Raw genomic sequence first — 26,981 nt, 5'->3', positions numbered from 1 at the left:
CCTTGGTGAAGCCATGTTGACTGTCCTTCATAACCCTCTTATCCTTGATATGCCTTAAGATGGTACCAAGGATAAGGTGTTCCATCACTTTCCCAGGGATGGAGGTGAGGCTGACCGGTCTATAGTTACCCGGGTCCTCCTTCTTGCCCTTTTTGAAGACCAGAGTGACATTTGCTTTCCTCCAGTCCTCAGGCACCACTCCTGTTTCCCAAGACTTGGTAAAGATCATGGAGAGTGGTCTAGCAATGACTTCCACCAGTTCCCTCAGCACCCGCGGGTGCATCTCATCTGGACCCATGGATTTATGGATGTCCAGATTGCTCAACTGATCTCTAACCCATTCTTCATCGACTAAGGCAAACCGCTCCGTTGACCTGACTTCATCTAAGGTCTCAGGGGTACAGGGCTCTTCAGGACTGCCTACAGCAGAGTAGACAGAGACAAAGAAGGCATTCAGTAACTCTGCCATCTCTGTATCTTCTGTCACCAGGGCACCCATCCCGTTCATCAGTGGGCCTACATTGCCTCTGGTGTTAGTTTTGTCTGCCATGTATTTGAAAAAGCTCTTTTTGCTGTCCTTGACCCTTCCCGCCAGGTTTAAGTCTAAGGATGCCTTAGTCCTCCTAGCTGCCTTCCTACATCCTCTAGCAGCAGCCTTATATTCCTCCCAAGTGGCCAGTCCCTCCTTCCATGACCTGTAAACTCTCCTCTTCCACTTGAGCATACCCAGCAATTCCCTATTTAGCCACGCAGGTCTCCTGGCCCTCTTCCTTGACTTCCTACGTGTCGGGATGCTCCGATCTTGAGCTCGGAAAAAGCAATCCTTGAATGCCAACCAACTATCTTGGGCCCCTTTACCTTCAAACAGCCTTGCCCATGGGATTTCCCCTAGCAATTGCTTGAAAAGGCCAAAGTTTGCCCTGCTAAAGTCCAGGGTTGCAAGTCTACTTGCTATTCTACTGGTCCTACCACACAAGATCCTGAATTCCACCATCTCGTGGTCGCTGCAACCAAGGCAGCCCTCAACCCTTACTGCTTCGACCAGACCCTCCTTGTTAGTGAGGATGAGATCCAGCAGCACTCCTCTCCTGGTTGGCTCATCCACCATTTGCAGGAGGAAGTTACCATCCATACACTGGAGGAACCTCCTGGACTGCGGCTGGGTTGCCGAGTGGTCCTTCCAGCAAACATCAGGGAAGTTAAAATCCCCCACGATGACCACAGCCTGTGACTGTGAGGCCGCTCTCAGCTGCCTGTAGAAGGCCTCGTCAAATATCCTTAACACTTCTTGTAAGGCAGGAAAGATGTTTTCAGATAATATGGGGGAACCTCAGTAGACATTTCCATTTCAAAGAAGAAAGACTGGTCTTCATCATAACCTAGATAAGAGGAGGCCCAGTGTTTAACTTTTACCTTTGTATCTCTCTTAAACTCAGACCTAGCATGTCTGAACTGACTGTTGTCATTCAAAACTTGCTGTCTGCCTGTCTCTCAAGACATTACATAGTGGGGTCAAATCATTATCAGTAATGATTCTTGAGAGTACTTATGGTAATAAAATTACTAGTAAATTCTCAGTGGTTGAAATTACACATCTAAATCACATGTAGCTGTATCTGGATGACTGCCTGATCTGGGCAAGGTCTTGCTAGGTGATACCAAGGCCTATTTGGGTCATACTGCTTGTTGTCTCAGCTGAGAAACCTTGAGATATGGAAGAGTTCTCTTGCTAGACAGAATTCGTTTGAGCTGTCATTAATTTCTCATTGTCAAATGCTTATTTTCCAGAGGAGAAGTTAAAAATCTGTCAGGAATATATAAAAATGTATGTGAGCATTTATGGATTATTGCTTCTATAAGCACAGGTGTTGAGGATAACCCTTCATCTAAAGATGCTAACAATTTTTCATGCTAGTTGAAGACACTGTGCTTTGCTTTGCACTTGAAGTGTGTAAAGAACACGGTATTGGTGATTTGCTATATTAAGTTGTTTCGCTGTAGCAGTTGGGTCCTCAAAGCTGTTATAACGTGTTTTAATTCCCCTTTTGAATGTATTTGTAATACCTGGCTTGCTTCATCAGTCCCTTTTCTACACTGCCAGTTGGCTCTTACCCATACTACTTAAGATGAGCTTTTAGCCTCTGTTACAGTGGGAAAAGATGCTTTTCAGTTGTTAGGAACAGTAGTACATAGCATACCTTCATCTACAACTTGGCACTGCATGCACACAGGAAAAGATCACTTGCATGGGCCATGCTGAAACAGGGCAATGGGATCCACCAGCTGACAAGCTGACGCACATTCTGCATGTTTCTGCTGACTTGGCTCTTGTTCTTCCCTAGTTGCCTGAAAACTAGGCCCAGTATCTTTGCTGTTAAACAATTCATCTTTTTTAAGGCTGGGAATGTGGAATATTTTCAATTCGATTTTCTACCTTTTGAAAAACCTTTTTATCTCATGCAGAAATTTTAAATCAACACACCAGAATAAGAATATTTACTGCCTTGGTTAGATTAGCTGTGTTTTTTGATGTAGTTGCTCTGTATTTGTGTCTGAATTCTTGTTAGGCTGATCACTCGGCTGCTCTGTCGTAAGTGATCAGATCTGTTCAGAGATGGAGGGGAATTTTAAATCTAAGTGTAGGAAGTATGTTGCTTATTGTGGTAGACTAATGAGTTGCAGAAGAGAACTTGCACTCAAAGTATTAAACAAGAGGTAATAACTGGTTGTAAATAAAGCTCACAAGCAAATGAAACCATGTTGATTAGCATGAATGAAATGCATTTGCAGTGTCCTAGCAACTTGGCTTGTGTTCTCCGTGGAAGAGATTTTTAAGGAAGAAACTGAAAGGAATTAATATTTCACCTGTTTATAAGATTATTCATTGAATCTGAACAAACACAAGAGGGAGAATCAAGGTTTTTGGTTTGAAAATCTGACAAATGGGCTAGGGAGATTCCTAGCAGTTACGAGTAAGCCTGTTGATATTGACCACGATAAGAACTGAAACAGATTCTGGAAAGATATACGATTCTTAAAATTAAGTTTTACAATTTTGGATTGCAGGATTGTTATCCCAAGCAGTTTTTACAAGGAAAGAGGAGGGGTGCCAAGGATGTAACTAAGGAATCAAGGACTTGCAAAAATTCCAGCTCTTTCATTGTCCTTCCTTGTGGTCTTTTGTCATGGTAATTTATATTACTTAGTGTGCATCTGACAAAAGAACAAGTTCATGGATACAAAAGATCTGTGTAAGTACTAATTATTTTGTTAGAAGCTAATACAAATCGAGGTAATTAGATTTAAATAACCTCTTGCCAGAAAGGTAGGTACAATTCAACTGTGATATCTGGTGCTCTGTCTTGTTATTGAGCTCATTCAAATAGAATATGATCTACCTTGTGAACAAATTTGTTTGTTGCTCATTGTGCTTGTGGAGGAAAGCAAAAAAAACTCTAAAGCCATGCTTGTTTGTTTCAAAGTTTTGTTTTGCCTTTACAGCTTCATGGTATATTTATATATTACTGTAATTAAAATTTAAATTAGATTTTATTATTCTGCCAACTCTGTAGGCAGAGTGCATACATGCTAGAAGAAGAAACTTGGTATGTGTATTCCAAGAGGTTTTTACACTTGCAGTTAGTGAGTGACTTGTTAGCAATTTCTCTTGGCAGTCCTTCATCTACTAGAAAGAAAGAAAAAAGGCTTGCTAGAAGAAGATGCACAAAGGAAGCCTTCTGTTCCTGTTTCTTGCGATGGTTCTGTTCTGCACTGAAGTGTGGCAATAAAAATACATATACTTTTTCATAAATGAGAAGAGTAGTAATTATAGGCCTCAAACTCCTCCTCCTTCTGCAATTAGGGAAGTGGAGCATTCAGTAATGTTAGAAAGGAATTTTGTAATAGAAGCAAGAACCAAGACCTTAATCGTGAGTCCAGTTCATTCACAATTTGAGCTGGCCCACGAAAGTCTTGAAGTAGTATTTTGTGAATTCTGAAACCTTGTAGAAAGAGCAGCTGATTATTATTTTTTTTTTTTTTCAGAGAAAAGACTCTTTAAGATTAATGAAAGTAAATGCAGTATTTAACATTTAGATGTGTATAAATTACTGTGCAGAAGGGTTCAAATAACATTTTGGGTTCTATTTCATGGGATATCCCATTTTGATTGTTGGAGGAAAATATGAGAATGGATATGAGATTATTCTCCTCCCTTCCCCCTTTCCCCTCAAAAGCTGTGTTAGCTGCAGACTGATACTTGAGTCTTTTCGTGGACTGCTAAAAATAGTCATGGAGATGATTTTTATATGTACTGTAATTTTTGCAATGTTTTTGTCTTTTATAGGTTTTGTTATGATCCATGGTTGGTTGTTTGTAGGCTGCTTTGTTTGTTTGGGGTTTTCTTATTGTTACTAATTTATTTATTCAGTTTGTGCACATATACATAGAAAGGGGGAAATCCACTCTTGTTTTCTAAGAACCTTTGTCTGCTAAAATGAAAAACTGAGTAACTGCATAATGACGGTGTATTAGTGGTTTGATGCCTTTCACTGTGAAGTCATTGTACTCATGGCAATACAAATATTCTTTTCTTTGTGGTTCTTTACAAGTAGCTGAAAATCATTCCATGGCTGTGTTACTTATGGAAGTTTAATAGTGGCCTATTATATTCTGCTGCTTGATGTTGCATTGCTGGCACACCTTTTGTGGTCACTTTACGTTAAGATAAGGAGAATAATGAGGTGCTGCTAAAGCGGAGTGGATACTTCTGGCCTCTGGTTTACACTCATTTCGCAGTGGGATGACAGTACAGCTTTCTGGCTAACGAGGAGTATTTATACCAAAGTATTCCTGAGTTCTGCCTCCTTAAGATTTTTTAAAAGTTCTTGGGAATAGACTCCTTTGCCATTGAAACACGGCAGCTTAATTAATAGTTTCATATTGTTGGGGGGGGAGTCTATAACATGGTGGTGTATATGAAGTCTTGAACCGGGCGTGTTATTGCAGGTCATCTAATTGTGACTTAAGAAAAAAACAAACAACTGTGTACATAGAGCTTCCACTACTGACACATTTACATGAAGAGTATTTCCAGCCTGTGTGTGTATGTGGATTTAAAAAAATAAAGTCCTCTAAGCAGTTCAAGAAAAAGATGCTATTACTGGCTTGCTGAGAGAGGATTAATTAGGAAATGTTTTCCCTTATCTGGATTTCTAGAAGTTACAGTGGTTCACTTCCTCTTAGCAGAGAATTATTGTGCAGAATGACACTAGGCACTATATAAAATTATCATGTTGTTATCTGTTTGTTCTCTGGGGCTTTGTATTTTGGTTAAATATGAAGTTATTTGTTAGACAACAGATCACTTGTCAGATAGAGGGATCAGCTTAAAATAACTTTTAACAGTGTGGTATGTTTGAATAACAGAAAGTCAGGGAGAATCTTGAAACTGGGGAGATCTCCAGGAGTATCTTTTTTGTATAAATACTAGCTTTACTCTGCATACCTTTTATTCCCCCTCCCCCCCCCCCCCCCCTTTCTCCAGTACTGATACTCGAAAAGGTGGAAAATGGAGATCTGAGCAACAAGATATTGAAGATCACGGATTTCGGCTTGGCCAGGGAATGGCATAAAACTACCAAAATGAGCGCAGCTGGGACATATGCCTGGATGGCTCCTGAGGTCATCCGCTCCTCCATGTTCTCCAAAGGCAGCGATGTGTGGAGGTATACATTTGGCGTTAAGTGATTGGATACTAAGAAGTAACCAGACCTGCCAGGAAATGTCTCTTATGTTTAAGGATGAGTAATGGTGAAACAAATACTAAAATTCAGGTCTTAAAAAAACTTTATCCATCAGCTTTCCATCTATCAGATTTTCAGACTACTTTACATTGCTTGTAAACTTTATTTTTTTTACTGTAGGAAGTGGTGAGCCAGCTCCTGCATGCCTCTAAATTTTTGTTGTTCTATAAATTGACATTCAGATTACCCTATGATTCCCAATTCCCTCTGCTTAATCTAAACCAAACTTTTTGTGCTTATTTGGCTATTGACTGACATAATCAAAGGCCATAAAACTGTGAAGTACTTAAAATTACTATTTTTTTACTGTTTTACCGGTGGTAAAATCATTTTATGGTTTTGGTAATAGTCTGTCACTGGTGTATATGTACATAAACACACGGTAGTTAGTCAAATTCCCTGTGCAGTTTCAACATGGATAAGTTTTTCACTTTCATAATAACCTTAGGAATTATATCCACTCTTCTAGTCTTTCATAATCATTCTATAGTCATTCTATTTCATATAGAATAGTGAATCTCTTCTCTAGGTCCATCTGAGTATGTAATTCATAAGATGTAATTTGCATGTATAGATTGTCTTTCCCATTCATGCACTGGGATTTTTGAGAGTAGGAGTTACTTTGGTGGAGAGGGGTATAAGGGTCAGCCTATAGACTTCTAGAAATTGAGTTTGAATATGACCATTAAGTGGACTGGTAAATCCAGATTTTGGTAAACAGCTGTAGAACAATGACTTTTCTGGATGCTGTGTGGCATAGAATTAGTACTGAATATCTGAAATGAATGAAGTAGATGGAATTTTGTTGGTGGAGGGAGAGTTACTGAAATGTCAGGTTGCCTGTCTTTAGAGCAGTCAAATATTGTTGCTGGCCAGTAATGCTCCCACACAAGTATGTGCATTCTGTGAAATCTGCCAGGATAAAGAAATATTCCAGCTGGCAGAATTGTCTGGTTCTTATGGCAGGGATTCGGTGTGGGGAGTTTAATTTTCCTCATCCAATTTTGCTGATAGATAATATATTGCCTTGTGATAAGCCTGTGAACTTGTATTTTGTGCACTAGTGGTGTGGATAAAATTGACTCTGTAATTAAATGTGGTAGCCTCTGTAGTTAATCTGAGACAAACTAAGCAAGGCTTTTATTCTGAGCAAAGTCTGGCAGAAATGAAAACCTCAAGGCTGTGCACTTTTTCTGTGCACATGATGACAGTACTGGTTTGTACACAGCTTGTCAAGCTCAAACCTCAATTCTTTCTTCTCTGAAACAGTGCTGGGAATGGCCTTTAAAGGATAACCTGGGGGAGAGGAAGGGAAGGGGGAGACAAATTCCCTGTGATTGTAACTTTACTAATCCAGGCATGCTATGAACAGATGGGTAGATGTTCTGTACCACTATGATATCATTTTAAGAAAGATAAGACATAACAGGTCAGTTGGTGATTTTCATACTGGTAGGTCAAGTGCCTCTACACCTGTGCAAAAATACCAGTTTGGTCATTGACTTAAGGACTGTGAATCACTTTAGGATTTAAGGATTGTAAATAACTGAAATTATTTGTTAGAATATTTTCAGAATATTGTATTTCTATTTTTAAGATTCTTTCCTAATTTTCTCTTTTTATAGTTACCAGTCTTCCCTTGAAAATGGGTTGAGTTTCTCTCAGTGCTCTTCCTTACACAGAGGGTCATCTCCATTAGGGAAGCTGTTATACTGTCTCTGAATAAGCTTTCTCTCTGGTGGCCAAAACCTTAAATCATAGTTAAATAAGCTGAAAAGAACATGGTGTTTGAGGCATGTATACAGAGGACAAATACTTGCCTGTGCAGTCACTACTGTTATGTCAATGACTGAAGCACTAGATTTTACAAGGCGGTCATGGTCACGTAATAAATCCTGTCCCCACCCAAGGATGCAATTTGAAATTCTTAACAGGATGAACTTTTCTATTCTATTAGGCTTGGCTCTCCTTTTGTCCACTTCAACCTCTTGGTTAATCACTGGAATAAAGGGAATTTTTTGCCTGACAACCTTACAGTTAGTCTGTGCAGCATCAACAAAATTGGCTGTCTCTGTCTGTTAGCATTCACAAACCCTTTTATTTCAACACCTTTCCTTTAAAGCTTATTAGAATAACACTGCTGGTTGAATTGCTGCCCAGCCTTTTAACAGAAATCTTGTTCTGCTTTTGTTCTTGCTGCACAAACAGGTGAAGAAGATGCTGAAGATGTTTGCCAGGACTGAAATCGCCAATCTTATCATAAATAACTGCTTCATGCAATTCCTTTCAAAATATGTATCAAGCTCCATTTAAAAAACTCATTTGTCCCACTCTAAAGGAGGGCTGGCAAAAATTTACAAGGCTGAGGAATGTTCACACATGCTGGTGTCTGTCAGCAGGGTTGGGCCACTGCGAAGCTTCTTGATAATAACAGCACTTGGTACATCTTGATAGAGAAAATTTGTTGCTGTGAGTTCTGCTGTGCTGCACCCACAAGCTTTAGCTATACAGTAGAAACCTTGTGCTTATATTGTGCAGAAGACAAAGAAGCTACGGTTTTATTTAAATATGTCAGTTTCTGTAAGTCTGTTTGTGTTTGAGAGTTATGCATTTGCTTTGCATTTACAGGGGTGAGGAGGTAGCGCAGATATTGCAGTTTGTCCAGTACTGTACAGTAAGCAGTAGACATATAATTCAATTTTCTTTGTCATTTTAACTGTTTAAATGTATTTCTTCTTTGCTGCACACTTTGGTTTTCGACTTGCGCTGCTTAAAAGGTAATCATGTTGTCAGTATGATTGGTATGCAGAATGTAAAGCCACTACACAACCTTCATCTGAGTTCCCTGTGTTCCTCAATTTAGATGTTTTGAAGATGTATGTATTCTGAGACCAGTAAAATAATTAGGAATTTAATTTTCATTTAGGAATGGAATACCAGAACTACCTAAAACATCTGATTAGCAGATCAGGATGTTTCAGTGGTGGGTGTAAGAACTTCAGTCACTAGAATATTTCATTTGAATCAGGTGTTGGCAAGCATTTCCATCTACACCTTACTGTGTGCAGGCTTCTGTAGTCTTCTTTGTGTAATGAAGCACTGGCAAGACTTCAGTACCTGGCAGATAAATGCTGACTAGCAATGTTGATACAAGCTCATGTGGGACAAGTGTTGCAAGTGACTGTTGTGAAATATGCAGGACATGTCCGCTCTGGAGCTGCCAGTCTGATAACAGTCAAACTGCTAATTGTTAATAGCCGTTAAAATGTAATGAAGTTTATTTCTTAACAAAAGTAATGTATTAATGTTCTGGTTTCTGTTGTTGCTGGTATTTCCTTATTGGGCTAATAGTTCCTTTCTCATGGAAAGTGCTGTACCTAGGGAGATGGTTAAGAGCAACCTATGGTACAAAAACTTTTGAGCAATAACAGTGAGAAGAAATTATTGGTTTTTTGTCAGTTCACAGACTTACAAGGGAGCTGGCAAAATCACATGTGAAATCCTGCAAGACCTTCAGCCTTCTTTCTGAAAATCCAGTCTGTAGGATTGGACTTGATGTTAAATGGTTTAAGGGATTACTGGCTCACTGGGAGATGGTTAATTATTCATACAGGTGTCAGTTGACTTGGATGCATGGTCAGCATCACATAGTTCATTTTGTAATTAAAGCCCCCAGATTGCTACCGTGTGCTGCAAGAATAAACGAGCTTGATAAGTTTTGATTCCTCCCTGTTGAGAGTGAGGAGAGGCCCTTGGTTCTTTCTTCTTATGCCTTTTTTTTTTTTTATAAATCTCTCTGTCTCTGGCTTTTTCCTTTGGCATTCCCAAGCCTCTGCTTGAGGAATTAATGGAAACCACTTGCTGTTTAATCATTTGGGATGATTGTTGTTCATATGCCACAAAGCAGTGTTTCCCTTGTTCTGCAGAAGCAGTATTATCAGCAATGAACTGTAAGTACCTGAGGAAGAGGTGGATTCAGCTTTGTCAGAAACAAAGTGACCTTTTCTGCAATCTGTCCATTCCTTTGTCTTTTTAAAAATTACCCCACTGAAGAAATGCTTTGAGCACATCAATAGTGCTTTCCTAACCACCCCATTACAAAACCTGTCTAATACATGCTTTATTCAGGACTAGTGGTAAAGTAATAACAAAACTCTTTGGTACCTTTTCCTGCCTTTTGAAATCAACACTTGCTTCCAAACCGGAGAATAACATGAAAAACCAATCAGATTTAGACAGGCCAAATATATATTCAGTACAGGATTCCTTTTCTTTGAGTCTTAGGAATCCTAGGAAGACAGAAAGGAAATGGGAAATTCTTAAACTCCCATTTATTTATTTATTTCAAATGAAGCTCTTGAGAAAGAGCTGAAAGAAGAGAAAGAGTCAAGAACTGAGAATCTTGATGGAAAGAAACGTGCTACCAGCAAAGGTGGGATCTCTAGTGACTGAAATTCCATATCTAAATAGGAAAAGTAGAGTTAAGCTTGTCCAACAGCAGCAGTTACAATGAACTTGATGGGTTGGGGGGAAGATTGAAAGGGTACAGGTTGCAATGAAATAATGAAAACTTTGGTTACTCCCAAATGGTTAAGGCACTTGCTGCTTTGAAACAAGAAGAGATTAATCTCTGAGCTTCAGAATTTGCTGTTTCATGGAGCAGCTATGCAGGGAGCATTTAGGAGAAGCAGCTTTTCATTTGGTCTTCAGGTGTGCTTAGGAGAGGCTTTTGAAACTGTACAATGTGACTGTGATCAAAATACATGTATACTTATATTTAATATCTTTGCCAGACCAGTTAAGAAAAATCAGTCTGTTACGGTAATGTTTAATATGAAGGATATTAATGACAACATTGAGGAATTTTGCTTAAAAACAATAAAATGAGAACATGGAACATGGTTATCTTTTGAGAATGCTATGTTAAAGCTCAGAGAAATGCACAGGAAAGACTTTAAATGAATGAAGAAGACAATGTAGAAGAGACATCCGTCAAAAGGAAGAACCTGTATTCAAACGAGAAAAAGTAGGCATGGACTTAACTGCCGGCAAGTTGAATGTAAAACACTCCAGAAAATTAAAAGTATTTTGAGGAGAGTCTTATGAAAACCATAAGAACAAATAAATTGCTTTCAGATGCAGCACAGGTGAAAACACTGCAGGAGAACATATGGCGTACAGGCCACTTAGTGACCTGTGTCTGCTGTAATGGAACAAAGAGGGGCTTTTTAAGCTTTTTAAGATTTCTCTTTAGGGAAGCTGAGCTAGAGGACATCTCATGCTGAAATACTGTCCACAGAGGTGTTAAAACTGACTGATAAAATGGGCAGTAACAGTTTGCTGGAATTTACAGTGACACTGAAGATTTCTACAGGAACATGACAGAGCTGTGCTGTGTAATATGTTGCTTAAAGCTGCCTTAATGCTAGAGGAAGTGGAAGGCAGCAGACATGATGACAGGTCTTAAGAGCTTCCTGAGGATCAGCAAGTCTGATTTTGAGTTCTGCTAAATGGTAGAAACAGCACTAAAGAGGGAGGACCTGGTGGACATATGAGCGTATCTGGGGAAGAGTCAGCTTTTGTTAGCAGGAAATCAGATCCTGTGAAAAAATGGGAATTCTTGAAGGAGTTACTGAGTATGTGGACAAGTGGTAAGATCGCTTATGCTATATTTGGTTTAGGAAAACTTAAAACAAAATCTTTCTTCAAAAGCTTTTAAAGAAAGTGAATTGATGGGGAAAAGAGGACAGGTCTGTTTCTCATCAGTTAGTTCTTAATTACTAGAGGAATAAATCAGTTTTCTTGGGGAATTATGTGTTCAACATAATCATAGGTGATTAGAAAAAAAACAGTAAATGGCTAGGTAACATTTGCTGATAATACCAAGTTATTAGTGATAAGAAAAGTTAATCTGCTGCAGAGAGCTGAGGAAAAGTTTTACTGTAATGAATGATAAAATAGATGAAATGGTAATAAATACAAAATAGTACAGAGGAGAGAATTTCACATGTACAGTGATGGACTCTAAATTTTACTATTATGATTCAGTAAAAAGATATTGGAGTTACTGTGGGTAACCTAGCTCATGTTGTAAGGAGTCAGAAAGACAAGTGGCAAATTAAAATTTAATAGGAAAGAAAGAAGAAAACAGGAAATACTGTGCCTCTCTGTGTATCTTTAAAACTTTGTGATTTTGGTCATTCCAAAAGAAGATGCTGAGTTCAATGAAAGATATGAAATGGCTTCTTTCAGGAAAGTAACTAGATTAGGATTTATCTAGAATAGGATTTTGGGAGCTGGAGGGAATATGATTTAGGCAGGATGTAGTAGGAGCCTGTGAAATCATGGATGGCATGGAAGAAGTTGATAGGGAATTTACGTTCATTCTTTCTTGTATTGAAAGAACCACAGGGAAGCAAATAAAATTACCTAATGACAAGCCCAAACCAAACACGTGCAATTATTTTTTGGTAATGTGTCATTAAATTTGTGGGGTTCACTACCACAGAACATGGTAAATGGGTTCAGAAGAGAATATGACAGGTCAACGGAAGAAAAAACTGTAAGGCCACAAAGTATGAAGCTGTCTCTGTCTCAGGTTTCCTAGAAGCAGAGAGAATATTCTGAGGATAGGTTGTTTATCATATACCTGGGGAAAGAACAGTCCTGGAACTATTTCCTTAACATCATAGTTAATATTTCATAGAACATTTTAAGGACAAGTTGATTCTGAAGAAGTATTTTTCAGTTATTTTTAACAATCGCAACCCACCAAACAATCCTCCTTCACATTTTTGAGAGTTTCACTGGCTTCTGATTTGAAATTTGCTAAATTAGTCAGGTTTTTGTTAATGTTTTCCAGACTGTTCCTGGTTTCCAGAGAGAAAATTATTTTTGCCTAAAAAGCAAAAATGGCTATTTCAGTCTTAATAAAAAAAGCAGGTAAAATAAGGCACTTTACCAGCTTGGCAGCCATGAGGAGCTTGTCCAGTAAACTGCTATTTCTTCGTATACCAGACCCGCCCTGATGGGTTCAGGTACTTTTTTGTTGCTTAACCATGAATGTGTTAAAGTCAAATACCTATTGTCTTTTCTGTTTTCTTCCTGGTAGTTACGGTGTGCTGCTTTGGGAGCTGCTAACTGGGGAAGTACCATTCCGAGGAATTGATGGTCTTGCAGTAGCATATGGTGTTGCCATGAATAAACTTGCCCTTCCAATCCCTTCCACCTGTCCAGAGCCTTTTGCCAAACTCATGGAAGGTAAGCCAGCGGCGATGTGAGTATGGTTTGTGCTGTATCTGGAGTGCCGTTGAGCACTGTCTCCTTGTGTTTGGCTTTATTCACTGGTGCAGGTTATGATGGGAGCTAGGCTTGACTGTTAGTGTTGCTGTGACAGTTACTCTATTGCAAGGGTAGTATGTGAAAGTAATTTCCCTGCCATTTGTTGATCAGCTGGCTTTGTAGGAAAATGGGGGCTACTGCTGTTGTCATCTAGCTTCTTGTTTTCTAGTACTGAAGACTCACCAACACCAAAACTTACCATATATTGGTCTAGTTTGAAGTCTTCAACTTTATTTGAAATTCATAGCTCAAACATCTTGCTAGGCAGTGTCTGGTTTGGAATGAAACTTTATCCTACTGACATTTCAGGGAGAGGGTTTAAATGCGGCTTTGACATTTGAAAACAACCCATATTATCAGTCAGAATGATGTGATTTTCTGCTTTGTGTGTGGAGATAGTTCATGCCCAAAGTAGGCTATATATGGAGGAAAGTAATATAGGAGTTTGTTATCAGAGCTTCTGTAGTTATTAAAAAGGATTCTGTGAGGTAGCTTTTGGGTGTACCTATGTGACCTGCTCTGCTGGCTGTTGCAACTACTTATGTATCTCCTGAGCTTCAGTTGTTCGTCCCTCCCTCCTTCCTTTCCTCTCTCTCTCACAGTAGTGCCTTTAGTGTGTTTTTCAATGACCTTATTCCCAAGTTGCAGGTATGGTAGCTCAGAAGCAATATAAAGCAACAAACTGCATCTGAAAGGGTTAATGCAAGTACAAGCTCAGTGCTATACCAGGGCAATTTATTTTGACATGGTTCCCTGAAAATGCCCTGGATTTGTTTAAACATAAGTAAGGTTATCTGCTGCTGGGGTTAAAAATAGTGCCCTCTATTGGGAAACTAGGGTAGAGACTCATGGCCAGTGCTTGAACCCAGCAGCACAGGGGTGCACCCACATGGCTTTGGAACACTAAGCTTCTGCGTGTGCAGGGGGAAGAAGAGAACAAGAAAACAATTACTTTCTGCCCCTTCACCAAAACTGTTTTTCAGACAGGTTGTTTCCCATCTCGGGTGAACTCTTGTTTCCCTAATGCTGCTTTTACTTTTGAATGACTGCTCTGGTGGTCTTTGCTGAGACAACAGAGCTGAACTTTCCCTCCTTACAGAAAAGACTTGTATATTACAACTGTCCTCATTAGTGCAAATAATGGCAAATCTAGGCCTGGGAAAGTAAAAGCCACAGGCCACCTGCATAGTTATCCTGTTAACTCATTCATTCATGCATTTGGCTGGCTGTGGCGTTTTGTTTTACTTTGGGTCACATTTGCTTTGCCATGCTTAAAACCTGGGTTAAAGAAGTAGGAATTATGGCACTGACAGTCCAGCTGTATTGCACATTGCCACTAATTAGTCAGCAGCAGGGGACCTTCAAAGTGCTCTTTAACATCCTCAGTACTCTATTTTGATAAGAGAAGCAATTTTGAAATCCATAAACACAAATGTGTTCCAGCTTATGCCTCCTGGAACCTGACCAGATGCTTAAATACCTGCATTTTGATACCAGCAGTTTTGAAACCGAAGCTCCCAAGTGCAAAATCTCAGTAATGCTAAAATTAAAGACCTGCAAAACCAAGCCTCACCAGTTGCACGGATTTTGTGAAGTGTTATTTCGTTTTAATTACAGGCCCTCCTTGGTGTATTTCAATCCATGAAACTGATGAATGAAAGTCTTTTAAGACATCACCAGAATGTTTGTAAGCATGTTTCGTTTTTTCCAGCTCTAAGGTCCAGGAAACTTTAGAAAATCTTTACAATTCCTGCCTCATGCTGCAGTAATGTGTATCTGAAATCCAGTGACCCCTTAAAGCAATGATAGCGTGAGCATATTGAGAGAAGCCCATATGTTAGTTTCTTCCATTCATGAACAGAAACTGTATTCCTTAGAAATATGCTTGATTGCTAAGCTTTTTCTGTTTGGTTCTTCTCCAATTTTGGCATGCAGGGGTCTACCAGTGCTAAAGAGAATAAGGATACTTGTTGAGCAAGAACCTGTGTAAGTGCCAGTACAGGACAATATAGAATGAGAAAGCGATGCTTTCTGCAGGGGTAGAAATAACAATGAAGTGAGAGGGAGAACTGAATAAGTAAGAACATTTTGACTTAATGGCTTTTTAAAAAAATGTTATTAATGATTTTTGTAGCTTGAGATGTTGCTTCATACCATTTTCTATTTCAGTTTCTGTTTTCAACATTCAATTCCCATCACTGTAAAAGGAGTACCTTTTTGTACTATTGCTAGTTGAGTTGCCTCATGTGGTAAGATAGGACCTTAAATTCTGTGGTTTTAGAGCTCTGTAACTGGGTAAGTTATTACATTAGATTGTAAATGAAAAAGCTTATTTATCTGTGGTTTCTCTTAAAAGCAAAATAAAAAAGCCTGATCAAACAATTTTCTTTCAAATAATAAAGAACCCTTAAAAATAAGAGAATTGAAAATGCACTATTTGATGTCATTATGTGCTTGAATCTGCTGTTTTTACTCAAGGTATGCTTGATGCCCAATCTGCTTTACAGGAGAGATGTTCAGTTCTGTGGAAGAGATTCATAATGACTCAGCTTAATATTAGTTTGGCATTAGAGGGAACTCTGATAGCATATCCTGCAGTATGGCTGTTAACATTGAAGTGCAAGTGTGATAGAACAATTGTTTGCAGGTCTTGCATAGTATCTCCAGTCTGTGAGCACATACAACTTAAAGCAAAATATTTAAAGAAATTATTTATGATTTTTAATATATATTTGAAAATGTAACTTCCTGTAAAATTAGTAAACTTCTATTTTATGTGGCATATTACTGCAGTAGAACCTAGAGACCAGGTAGTTCAAGATCTTAGATGATGCTGGGTATTGTATAAACATGAAAGCATGAAATCTATACTTGACTATGAAGGTACAGTAGTCAATGCAAGTGGGAAATGGAAAAGATGAGGTAATACAGATAGTGTGCATGCTACTCTTAGCCACTGGGGATCAGTAAAGTACTACTCATCTTCTCAAACCTCCATACTAAGAGATGCTTAACAACTGCTTGTCTTTGTCCTATTCTAGATTGTTGGAACCCTGACCCACACTCACGACCTTCCTTTGCCAGTATCCTAGACCATCTCACCGCCATAGAAGAGTCTGGGTTCTTTGAAATGCCCAAAGATTCCTTCCACTCCCTGCAGGAAGACTGGAAACAAGAGATCCAAGAGATGTTTGATCAGCTCAGAGCTAAAGAAAAGGTAAGAATAAGTCCCAAGATCAATGACAGGTCACGATGCAGAAAAGGGAAGAATCATGAGTAAAATAAATACCCTCATGCTGAGCTGCTACTCTAATACTGTAGTGAGCTTCCATTACACACTGTGCAAATTGCTATGATGAGTTGTCTCCATTATTTAATGCATCTGATAGCTATTTCGCTGTTAGATCTTAATTGAGAAGCCAAATGATAACTGTAAACAGTAAACGCAGGGAAGGTGATTTCAACATATATACTCTAATAAGCATTGCAGTTTTGGTTCTGTGAGGTTTGTGTTTTCCAGGTTTTAAGCACAGCCAAAGTGGATAGACTATAGTAAGCATGAGTGCTGCCAGGGGAATGGCATAATAACTGTTACAGTTGAAGTCCATCTGGGTAAATAGCAGGAAATAAAAATACTAGCAGGAATAAAAGGAATTGTGACCATCAGTCTCCAAGAGGCTGATGTGAAAAGCTGAAGTTTTCTTCAAGCATACTTGTGTAAAGCACACCTTGCTGCATCTATGTAAACATAGATGGGTCCTTGCAGGGACTGTCTTTGCAGTTGTTGCTATGAAATACTGCAGTGGAATCACTAATAATATTTTTATAAAGGTTCATGGTCTCTTGCCTAAAATAATTTTGTAATAAGCAACCAACTTGATTTGGGCTCAAAAGTTGGACTTGTGAGGCAGAGAGAAGGAACTTTATATATCCTGTTCACCTCAGGAATGAAATGCACTGAATTTCACCTCCATCATGATGGGACAGGTAACAGTGACATCACTAAAAAAATTTAAATAATCTAAGGTAAAATCTGTCTGTGTTCTATCTGAAGATTAGCTTCAAGTCTTCAGTTTTTAGCTCTGCATTGGCACTAGCCAGCTGGAGATAATTATTCCGAGTGCTGAATTCTTTTGTCCTTGTGGTAAGAGGAGTGCAGTAAAAAGACATTTTGAGATCCCAAGGACAGTTTCAGTTGATTTATTTTGTCAACAGGGGAAAAATTGGAAAGTTTGCCTTATGCATCTTTAAGCCTAAGGCGCAGCCATGCTTGCTGGAAAATGATGGGAATGGCCTCCTGATGTTTTCCTCATTCATTTTTGTTAGAGATGTGTTTTTTGCTACTACGATGCATGAGATGGCAAGGTTATTTTTAAATAGTCTAAGTCATTACTGAAGTTAATATAGGTACTTATTGAACAGGAAAGCAAAGATTGATTCTTTTGACTGTTATGAATAAATCTTCCAGAACGGGTTCCCATATGCATGATACTCTTCAATGGCTCTCATAAGCGTGTTCATGTTAGATATCCAGAGTATTTTCTCATGACAATGAATTTAGGACTCAGTGCCTTTGCACAGAATCACAGTGTGGTTGAAGTTGGAGGGACCTCTGAAGGTCATGGAGTCCAAGTCCCCTATTCGCACACAGCCAGCTAGAGCCAGTTGCCCAAGACTGTGTCCAGATGGTCTGAAAGGTAGGAAACTCCACAACCTCTGTGGGTAACCTGTGGCAGTGTTCAGTAATGCTTATGGTAAAAAAGGGTTCAGAGTGTATCTCCTGTGTGCCTATTGCCTCTTGTCCTGTCACTAGACACTGCTGAAAGGAGCCTGGCCTATCTTCTTTGCACCCTTCCCTCAGGATTTCATATACACTGTAAGATCACCTTTCCCCCCACCCAAACCTTCTCTTTGCTAGGATAAACAGACCCATCTCTCTTAGCCCTTCCTCACAGGAGACATGCTCCAGACTCTTAATGATCTTCAAGGCCCTTTGTTGGACTCTTCCCATGTCAGTATCTTTTTTTCTGGAGACCCTGGAACTGGACACAGGATTCTGCGTGCAGCCTCACAATGCTTATATCCATATTTTAATACTGATAGGAAGGGTCTTGAATGGCAAGCACAGAAGTTCTTGAAGATTGCTTTTGGCTTTCAGCTGGGCCTTTAACCAGTGCTGTGAGCACAGGTCATTGCTGCTGTATCTTCAGAATATATAGTGTTAGTCTTAACCCACAGGTCACAAGGTAGTTTTTTGTTTCTCCTTTCTTCTCTCCCTGCAGGAGCTGCGCACATGGGAAGAAGAACTGACTCGTGCTGCTGTTGAACAGAAGAACCATGAGGAGTTGCTACGAAGGAGGGAACAGGAGCTGGCAGAACGCGAGATTGACATCCTGGAAAGGGAGCTCAACATCATTATCCACCAGCTGTGTCAGGAGAAGCCTCGGGTGAAGAAACGCATGGGGAAGTTCAAGAGGAACCGGCTCAAGTTAAAAGATGGCAATCATATCAGCCTGCCTTCAGGTTGGTCACATGTTAGACTGTGTAAGGTGAAATGGGAAGAACAGTTGAACCTGTTGGTTTGGTAACTCCTTTCTGCTGATACTTACACATTAGGATCATAGAATCTAGAAAGTATTTGATGTACCTTGGGAAAAACATGTGTCTTGAGATCAAGAAACTCTAGAAAATATGATCATCTTGTGGCTAGCATTCCCCAAAATTCCAAAGATAAAGGACAGAAGTAAGTTTGAGTTATTACATGTTTGTTAGTCAATGGCTGTATATGGTTCATGGTGAAAATGTTGGTGTTGCAGTTTAACAATTTGATACTCAAAATGATCAGTTTAAGAAAAGATGTACATAAAAAATGATGGAGGTTCTTGCATTAGTAATATTTTACATAATGCTGCAGCAGAAGCCATAATCTACTGGATTTCTTGGTGCAGGAATCTTAAAATTATCTAAAAAGTCAATAGCTGTGACACTACAGCCCTACATTGCTAGTTTCATAAGTGAACTCATATTAACACACAAGTGACCTCTAATACCACCCTTCTGGAAGAAAATGTTATCAGTGGGGTGTCATGGAAGTCACTCTCAAGAAAGCAAAGATGGTGATTTTCAGAAATACTAAGTCCTTATCATTCCTGCTGTGGTTTCTTTATGGAGATTCAAATTTGTGAAAGAACAAAAGCGTTGGTTTTGTAAATCACCTGAGGCTCATCCATCATTACTTCAAGGATCATGGCTTACGCTATATTTTGTGTTTTCTGAGAGAGGTTGGCTGTTCAGAAGAGCAATGATAAAATGTGCTTGTTAACTATGCTTTTCTTCAGGTCTGTAAACACATACTGCTGGTGGTTTTGCTTAGCTTAAACTGAGAGAAGATGAAAGGAATTTATCCAGGGATATACTTTAGCTTAAATGTCAGTCAACGCATGGGGATATGTGTGTGTATGCATCTCTCATATACACTATGATGGTATGTTTTTGCGAGTGTGAATGCACATCTTTGTTCTGAAGTAACTGTATGTACAACAGCAAAATAGCTATTAACTGTAAAACTTCATTTCTACATAGATCCTGTAATTTGCACTCTTCAAAAGCATGAATTATTACTTCATTTTTCTTATATTAAGCAAAAGAATTTTAACTGTCTTTCTGTTTTTGTTTTGATTTTTTTTTCTTTTGGGAAGCAGATTTTCAGCATAAATTCACTGTGCAGGCTTCTCCGACGATGGATAAAAGGAAAAGCTTGATCAGTAGCTGCTCCAGCCCTCCTGCAAGTCCCACAATTATTCCCAGACTCAGGGCCATACAGTGTAAGGAGCTCAATGTAGTATTGAATTTGGGAAATGTGCAGTCTGTCAGCGTGGTCAGATGCCAAGATTCCATATCTAGGACAGGACTGTAAAAAAACCGTTCCTAAAATGTTTGCCTTGCATCCTGCGTGTATGCATTTGCAGAGAAAAATGGAGTGTGTTGGTGATGGGGGGGAAAGTATCTCCTTCTTTGGAGTGCAAACCTGACTTACCCATGCTCTTGAAACATTGCTGCTTATATAGAAAAATACATTGCTTGGGTGTACTAACTTGCAGAACAGATCTATGAAACATTATTGAGGTGGATTAAGTTACTTTTGGAAGGAAAGAAGATCAAGGGCGCTTGTCATGAAAATAGTTTCCCATAATAAACCAGAATTAGGCACACAAGCATGTTTAGAAGTATGAGAGGGATGTTAATTAATGTGTAGTGTTTGTATTGGACATCACAACACTTGTGTGTCTGGTATCAAACTGGTGGTTCTAAAAGAAAAACCAGTGATGGCGTAAAGCTATAAAGCCTACTTACACTAGATTTGAAGGGATGTGGTTCTTAGATATGTGTTGATAAATGGTCAAAACTATGGGAAATAAGCCTGAAGGGGTGTTTTCATTACTATTCCTGTTCCAGCCTATGTTTTATTCTTTATGTTGCTTTGGAACCAATTCTTTAAGTTGTATATCTTTTTTTCTTTCCCATTTTCCACTGTTCTTCCCACCTGTGAAGTGACTCCTGCTGAAAGCAGTAAAACATGGGGACGAAGCTCAGTCCTTCCAAAGGAGGAAGGAGAGGAAGAAGAAAAGAGAGGCCAGAAGAAAAAGGGACGCACCTGGGGACCAAGCTCACTTTGTCACAAGGAGCTAGGTGCAGGAGAAGATGGGTAAGAGAGAGCCTGGAAGCAGACTGGTTTCTAGATTCTAAAATCAGTTATGAGCTGGCTCACAGGAGATTTGCCTTTCCTTTTGCAAACACTTTCCTTTTCCAAACTTATTTTCTGTACCAGGGATATTGGAGATTACAGTACTGCATTGCAGTCAGGCCCTTGCTAGAGGTACAGCATTGACTGATGTTTTCACTGTCTGTTGTTACCTTGGTATGTGTACTTGTAAGCAGTAGAATTTCCTGGCTGTACAAAACTGTTTCTCTAGTAGCTTTTCTTTATTTCCAGGCTCAGCTCCCTGTAGTTTCATATAATAGCTGGAACTACTTCTCCTTTACAATTCACAGCTATGCTTTTCTTGTCCTAAATGCTGTTATTTGAGGTTCAACAAGGCAAAGTGCTGAGGTCCTGCATCTGGACCACAGCCCCATGCAATGCTCCAGGCTTGGGGAAGAGCTGCTCAGCAGACAAGGACCTGGGGATGTCCCATGAAGCTGAATGTAAGCCAGCTGGTGCCCAGGCAGCCAAGAAGGCCAACTGCATCCTGGCCTCTATCAGAAATAGTGTAGCCAGCAGGGCCAGGGACGTGATCTCTCCCTGTACTCAGCAGTGGTGAGGGCACACCTGGAATACTGTGTTCAGCTCTGGGCCCCTCACTACAAGAAAGACATTGAGGTGCTGAAGTGGGTCCGGAGAAGGGCAATGAAGCTGGTGAAGGATCTGGAGCACAAGTCTGATGAGGAACAATTGAGTGTTTAGTCTGGAGAAGGGAAGGTTCAGGGGAGGACCTTATCGCTCTCTACAACTGCCTGAAAGGAGGCTGTAGTGAGGTGGGGGTTGGTCTCTTCTCCCAAGTAACGAGTGATAGGACAAGAGGTAATGGCCTCAAGCTGTGCCAAGGGAGGTTTAGGCTGGATATTAGGAAGAATTTCTTCCTGTAGAGGGTGATCAGGCATTGAAACAGGCTGCCCAGGGCAGTGGGCACGTCCCTGGAAGTGTTCAAAAAACCATGTAGACGAGGCCCTCAGTGATATGGTTTAGTGATGGTCTTAGAAGTCCTGGGGTAATGGTTGGACTTGATGATCTTAAGGGTCTTTTCCAACCTAGTCGAGTCAATGATTATTTTTAAAGTATCTGGTAGAGCCAGGAACGTATCTTCTCTTTGGGCTTTTGAAAAGGACATGTAGCTGGAGTGACTATATCCTGAAAGTGATTTTTGCAGAGATCTATTTCTATAGATTCTTATCTTGTGGCTTGTCTTTTTGTGTGTGTGTCTGAATTATTTATACCAGGACCCCAACGGATCATTGCTGAAATGCTGCTTTAAACATAGGAATATTTTGATCTTCTAAGAGGTTTGAATGTCTTGTTATTTTTAGTGGAATTGGAAGCTTTTTCCCCTGCTAAATTGACAGTTTGTCTCCTGCCATATTTTTTAGCAAGGAAAATAAAATGGTTATAATTTTTCTTTAAAATTATGTCCTCGGGTGTGAAATTCTTGGAAAATAGATGTTTACATAATGCATCACTATTGCAGTCCTCTGCAAGAGGGCCTGGATCTGAGTGTTCTAATGACATTAAAATGTTCTCCCTCAAAGGTACTCTTGACATGTTAACAGGGCAATGTGGGGGAAGCTGCTTTGACTGCTGCCTATGCTTTACCTATTGTCATGCTTTAAAATCATTAATTATATAAAAGGCAGGAGATCACTGAAGCTGGTAGAAAAACATTTCTACCTGTATAGAAGTCACGTTCTTAGAATTCTGGGAATAAAGCTCTTCAGTTTCCTGTTCAATCTGAAGCTCTGAATTGCTTTTGGGCACAGACAGCTGGAGGGGAGTTGCTTGCTAACCATGGTTGCTCTTAAAACAATGGTGTTCTTTCTACAATTGAGATGTTGGGTAGTATTCATCACCTTTTCCAGGAAGACTCAATGCAGCTATAGCGTTTTGCAGAGTATCTGAAACATGATAGTGTTGCTGAGAGGGCAGTGTGGTTAACACATAAAATGAACTATGGCTTCTTGTCGAGATTATGCAGGCTTAATTTTAAGGCCTGCACTGCAGACTTTAAATTAAAGAGGGCAGAGCTGCAGTAAATGTGAGTGACTCAAAAGATTGAGTGCTTGCTATTTTTTCTATTTTATAATTCTAGTTTTAGAGGGTAGGGGGGTAATGAGGTAAAGTGAAGAGCTAAACTTAGGATAGAAAAGTCCAATTCAAATCTTCTTCATGACACTGTTCTAGTAGCAGCAGTGCTACTATTCCAGCTGCTTTCACGACTCTGATCAATGGAACTTGAATCTTCATCTTTTTTATCACTTTCCATGTGGTCTCCACAGAAGGCAATCCTAAATCTATGCAAGAATTACATTGTGGGAATTTCAGTGAAATTCTCTAGCATGAATAAAATGACCTGTAATTAACATCAAGTAAAGGCAGTCATGAAAAGATTATATAGTGATTATTCACTCTTCTGCATTTATCTTTGATCATAATGAATATGCACAGCAGCAGAAGGATGCTGTGCTAAATTGCAGAGACTGGATGAAGCTTTATGTTGGACTAGTGTTGTGACAGTCCAGTTGTGATCTTATGCTATATTCTCAAGCATATCTGATGAAGTCTTAATTGTCTTTAAACTGGGCATTGACTATTCTCTGGCTGTTATTGTGGCATGGGTGATTTTTACCCTGTTTAAGTTTTCAGGCTGGTGGTGCTACCAATTTTACAGAAGGTGACACTAGATGTGGGCTAGTCATAGTTCTTTAGCAATGCTCTCTTAAAATCTTGCAAGCTAAATAGGGGTGAGCCTGAGAATAGACACATTTTATTCATGACAGTATTGTATTAGTGCCTCAACATTACAGAATATTACAGAATGGTATTACAACACTGGAGGTGCAGTCTTATAGTTGTAGGGAAGTTTTTTGCAATTTGCTGAGCAAATAAGCCTTGTCACCTTAGTACTCCTAAAGAGAGGTGCTTTTGACTTCCCCATAGAAAAAGGCAACTGAGAAGTAACTCAACCATAATACAACAAAGAGAGTAATAACCTTCCTGTTATTTAATCTAAATAGATTACAGGTAAGAAGTCTTCAGGTTCCTGAACTGTTTGTGCTGGTGTCTGAAATAGATAGTTTTACTGCTAATGTTTGCAAATCATTCCAGTTGCTTTTTCCTTGGAGCAGCAACAGGTAATATTGCTGTAGTAGGAATGTACTCAGCATGTTTTGAATTGTTTACAAATGCACACTACTGTCTAATTTTTAAGACGATGTCCTGTTATCCTCTGGACAGGTTTTGGGGGCCTACTTGTAACTTGGGGAGGAGAGAGAGAAGAAATGAAAAATAAAAAGGAAGGATGAAGATTTCATAACCTTGAGGCAATCATAGCAGGCCTTGAAAGTTTTTTGGTAGCTATTTATCTTTCTGTTCAGATTGAGCTGCTTACTAGAGTTGTTTCTGATGTCATGAAAGTACCACAGGGAACAAATAGGTTGATGGTAGTGAATACCTATGAATACTAATAAGCTCAGGTACCTAGTGACATACTCTTAAATGCAGGTGACATCAGTAAGGATTTGGGTTTGGGTTTTTCACTCGTTTGTGGTTTTGGTGTTTTTTTTTTGTCTGTAAGTAAAAGAAGCAATGACATGATTTATGATTTTAATTACCTGCCTTTCCATAATATACTTTTAAATGTCTGTACTTCAATGAGGTGTTTTCTTTAGAGAACAAATATTGGGATTTACAATACAGAGGCATAACTCCACTGTTACAATGACTTGAGCATATTATTGTCCCAGTGAGTGATCTTTGACTTCCATCATTCATTTGTATTTCACATGGAGATGTTTTTGGAGTTATTCCCCTCCTCCTGCTGAGCACTTTATTTTTTATCTGCCATGGTAGGTTTGCCTTGGTTTAAAAAGAAAGTGTTCCATCTGATTTTTTTTAGTGGTGGTTTCTGTTATTCTGCATTCATGGTATCAGCAGAGGGCTTTTGACTGCCATGGTGTAACGAATGAGGGAGGGACTTTTTTACTTTTCTTGTATTTTAAGGTGCTGTAAAGATGTTGCAAAATGTCTTGCTATGGGAGGAGTTCAAATATGTGTAGTTAAGGTGGATTCCTGCATACTCTATGTAGAATATGGAAGGGGGAATGAAAATTGGTTGTGAACATGGCACATTTTCTCCCATCGTTCTACTGTTTCAGTCTGAAAGCTCTGGTAGAAGGATACAAACAGTGGTCATCGAGTGCACCGAACCTTGGGAAGATCCAGAGAACTGCACCTGCTTTTCCAGGTTTCACCAGCTTAGCAGAGATGGGTAAAAGAATTCCCTGGACTTTATATTCTCATCTCCACTTCCATTCACATCTGAATGACCCTCTCTTTTCCTGACCTTCACCCAGTACCTTACAGCAATGTTTTCATTTAGGTGGTATCCGGTTTTCTTTTATTCTTTGTGAAATAACTTTCTCCTTTTTAATTTTCTTTCTGTTTAGTTTTCTGCTTGTGCCTCTTACCTGTCAAGGAAACCAGCTTCTTTCAGTTCCCCTCTAGCTCCATGCTACCTCTCAGTTCCATTCTTGTTAATGGTATTTAGATGTGCAGCATGGTTATACCTTCACTTGTAAGGAGAGATCCTTGTAATTTTCCTGCCTTTTGCTCTTCACTCCCAAACATATAATTTTACTCTAGAAATAACTGAGGTGTAACTTGTTTCTGAAATACTGTTCTGCAGTTGATCCCAAACACTTTGGTAGTGTTTCCAGTTATTTGTCTCAGTCTATGGGCTTTGGAGACAGTAGCCTGTGAGTATTTGGCACTTGGAATGATGCTTGCAATGAGGACAGTTCTGTCTTCTGAGTGAAGCTTATTTTCATGTATATTTGTAAGGAAGTGAAATTTGCCAGTGAAAATGTGACATCAATGCAAAGTCTGTTTTCATTTGCTTTTCAGATGATGAAGACAGTGAATGCCTTAATGGGGAGGGCAAGGTGCACCCTTCACCTGGGCACAATCAGTCATACCTCTGCATCCCATTTCAGAAGAATGAAGACTGGGATGGCCCTTCTAGTGATGCCAATGAGGAGTCCACCCCTGTGAACTCTGCTACTAGTACCCCACAGCTGACACCCACCAACAGCCTCAAACGTAGTGGCTCCCACCACAAGCGATGTGAGATTGCATTGCTTGGCTGTGGAGCAGTGCTAGCTGCTGCAGGCCTGGGTTTTGATCTGTTAGAAGCAGGGAAGTGTCAGCTGCTGATTGAGGAGGAGCCAGAGGCACCCAGGGAAGAGAAGAAGAAGCGTGACAGCCTTTTCCAGCGAGCTGGACGCCAGCGCAGGAGCACTAGTCCACCTTCCAGAAAGATCTTCAGGAAAGATGATCCCATGTTGTTGCTAGGCGAGCCATCCACATCCCTCACCCTTCTGTCCCTGTCTTCCATTTCCGAATGTAATTCCACCCGGTCCCTGCTGCGCTCAGACAGTGATGAGATCGTGGTGTATGAAATGCCTGTCAGCCCAGTGACAGTCAAGGCTCCCATGCCAGCCATTACCAACCCACTAGTCAATGTCCAGATCGAGAGGTTCAAACAAGACCCCAACCAGTCCCTGACTCCCACCCATGTGACGCTCTCTTCCCACACCCAGCAAAGCGGGCACAGGCGCACACCTTCTGATGGGGCCATCAAAGGGAGCGGACTAGTTGTCAGTGGGTGCCCAACCAGTGGATGCCCTTCCAGTAGCTGTTTAACTGGAGCACTGGGAGCAGGTAGGTTTTTAGCCATCTTCCTTTTCCTCTTCAGAATAAAGACCCAAAGAGTATAACTGTTTATTCGGGAGTAAACATGTTGCTTACACAGCATCCATTGTGATGGTCAGTCCATAAGATGAGCTTATAGGTGCTGCCTTTACACAAATGATGAACAGAATAATACAGTAATTGTCTCTGTTCCAGCATCTCAGCTAAGGAACTCTCCTCTCCTGTGCTATGAAGCAGAGTGTAGTATTGTTTCTTAGATAAAGATGGTACCAACGTACAAATGCTGTGCATTTTAGCAGTTCCTCAGTATTCCATATCCAATGCCTTTATACACTTGTTTGTATTGCTGTTATAAT

General features: G+C 39.8%; 1 protein-coding gene across 1 annotated transcript in view; it reads left to right on the top strand.

The window, feature by feature from the left end:
- MAP3K9 (mitogen-activated protein kinase kinase kinase 9) overlaps positions 1 to 26,981 on the top strand; it is a 57,694-nt gene that overhangs the window by 27,431 nt on the left and 3,282 nt on the right. The window contains exons 3-10 of the mRNA XM_061462642.1: positions 5,546 to 5,726; positions 12,916 to 13,064; positions 16,187 to 16,362; positions 18,428 to 18,668; positions 19,847 to 19,969; positions 20,697 to 20,850; positions 25,071 to 25,183; positions 25,819 to 26,634. Of these exons, the coding sequence (XP_061318626.1) occupies positions 5,546 to 5,726; positions 12,916 to 13,064; positions 16,187 to 16,362; positions 18,428 to 18,668; positions 19,847 to 19,969; positions 20,697 to 20,850; positions 25,071 to 25,183; positions 25,819 to 26,634 (1,953 nt within the window). The remainder of the gene's footprint in view (positions 1 to 5,545; positions 5,727 to 12,915; positions 13,065 to 16,186; positions 16,363 to 18,427; positions 18,669 to 19,846; positions 19,970 to 20,696; positions 20,851 to 25,070; positions 25,184 to 25,818; positions 26,635 to 26,981) is intronic.

Source organism: Pezoporus flaviventris, unplaced genomic scaffold (assembly GCF_033815535.1).
Source record: "Pezoporus flaviventris isolate CSIRO_AGI_PZ_B2104156 unplaced genomic scaffold, CSIRO_AGI_Pfla_v1 ptg000035l, whole genome shotgun sequence".
Lineage (NCBI taxonomy): Eukaryota > Metazoa > Chordata > Aves > Psittaciformes > Psittacidae > Pezoporus > Pezoporus flaviventris.
This window is presented reverse-complemented; position numbering and strand designations above follow the sequence as displayed.